Source organism: Phoca vitulina, unplaced genomic scaffold, assembly GCF_004348235.1.
Source record: "Phoca vitulina isolate PV1807 unplaced genomic scaffold, GSC_HSeal_1.0 scaffold27, whole genome shotgun sequence".
In the NCBI taxonomy this organism is placed as follows: Eukaryota; Metazoa; Chordata; class Mammalia; order Carnivora; family Phocidae; genus Phoca; species Phoca vitulina.
The window spans coordinates 12,031,335-12,033,085 of NW_022589730.1; the positions used below are offsets into that span (position 1 = coordinate 12,031,335).

Consider the following 1,751-nt stretch of genomic DNA (forward strand, 5'->3'; position numbering starts at 1 on the left):
TATCTTCCCAGAATGTAGTTTTTAAATGATAAGGTCAAGTTCCAATTCAATAAGAAAGACTCTTGTGTCCTTTGTGAGTATAAGATCATGGCACAAATGTTTCTGATGCAAGATGTAACTCATTATTTTAAATACTTCTTAGTGCTTGACATATGTGAAGCACCAGGAAAAACCCTAGAAAATTGAAGTATATATGTTAACTCTTTTTTTTTTTTTTTTTTTTTTTTGACTGTCCTAAATTGTTTATTAGGTAAAATTTTTACAAACATTACTTATATTAGCGGTAACGGTGGAGCTGGAGAGTATTGCGTCTTCTCCATGCCGCACGGCGAGAACCACCAATAGTGTGGTGGAACTTGTGACCCTTTCCAAGGCCACGGCTCTTGCGGCCTGCAGATGTCAGCCCTCGCATTTCCCTGTGCTTGTGGACTGGTTTGGTGATCCACTGGGTGTCAGGATTTCTTCTGATAGCTTTATGGAATGGATCAATGAGGATGACCTCAAAGAATTTGTACGTGGAATCTTCGCCAACCCAGTAAGAATTCAAGACTCTCAGAGCCCCACAGTGGCGCCCAGCTCGCTCCTCTGCAACAGACTGAAGGCTTCGGGCAAACTTTAGCTGGTTAACACCATGATGGACAGGCTTGCCGTAGGTAGCACCCTTAGGAACTGGGCGTTTGCGACCACCACGACGCACACGAATCCGATATATGACATAACCTTGCTTGGCCTTGTACCCCAGCCTGCGCGCTTTATCGGGCCGGGTTGGGCGGGGAGCCCTGTGGAGCGCAGAGAGCTGGCGGTACTGCCAGCAGCGCACCCTGAGAAGAAAGCGCATGACATCGGACTGCTTCTTCCTCCATAGCTCCTGGATGTACTTGTAAGCACCCATCTTGGCCTACCTTTGAGCTGATGGCTGCCGCCGGACGGAAAGGAAAGAGCCTTTCTATATGTTAACTCTTGATCACAGAGCTAAAGAGTGAACTTCTAGGCTGCAATAGTACATTTTAAATAAATAAATAAAATGTAATAGAGTTACCTAAATGTGATAAATCTAAAATAGGCAGGAAAATTTTCAGTAATGTTTTCATTTTTTAAAAAAAATTTTAAAAGTTACATAGTGTATTTTTTTTTTAATTACAGCATCAAAAATGCAGGCACCGTTTCTATTTATGATTCTGGAAATTAGGGAAAAAATAGCCATTTGACAATTGTTATATAAAGTACATTGGTGATATAGCAGTACCGGTCAATTTCCCAGAAAAACTTGCACTCTGTAAATTGTTTACGCACTGGATGAATTTACTTCATTGTATGTATTTCCTCCTCCTGAGAAAAAAACAGATTTTGCCAAGCCAAATCCTAAAAATTGTGCAGAGCTCTCTGTGTCAGTCCATATCATATTTCACTGAAAGCTATTGGCCTTTTTTTTTATAAGCACACTAAAAGAGAGACAGATTAAGGATAGCTTTTATGGGATTTATGAATTTGGTTCATTCATTTTTGTATGTGTAGATTGGTAAGAGAGAGAATGGGAGTAGAAGAAGGATAAGAATGCTAAGAAGATTTACTGGCTCCTATTCTATCTTAATTCTCCAAACCCCAACTTCAATAGCATAGCTCTGGGTCCTACTCATTTAATAAATAAATAAATAAGCAACTAGTACAGTTTAAAGGATGTAGTTTCAAAAACAGTTTTCCCACATAGCCTGTGGCAGCTCTCTTCATGAAGGGCCATCTTGGTATCCCCT

The 1,751-nt window shown here is 40.3% G+C and overlaps 1 protein-coding gene across 1 annotated transcript; it reads right to left on the bottom strand.

Annotated features, from left to right (window-relative positions):
- Positions 1–230: 230 nt before the first annotated feature.
- On the bottom strand, positions 231–942 carry LOC116643812 (60S ribosomal protein L15). The gene has a single exon (XM_032422816.1). It carries the CDS (start codon positions 890–892, stop codon positions 278–280), a length of 615 nt encoding a protein of 204 aa, XP_032278707.1. The 5' UTR covers positions 893–942; the 3' UTR covers positions 231–277.
- Positions 943–1,751: the final 809 nt, after the last annotated feature.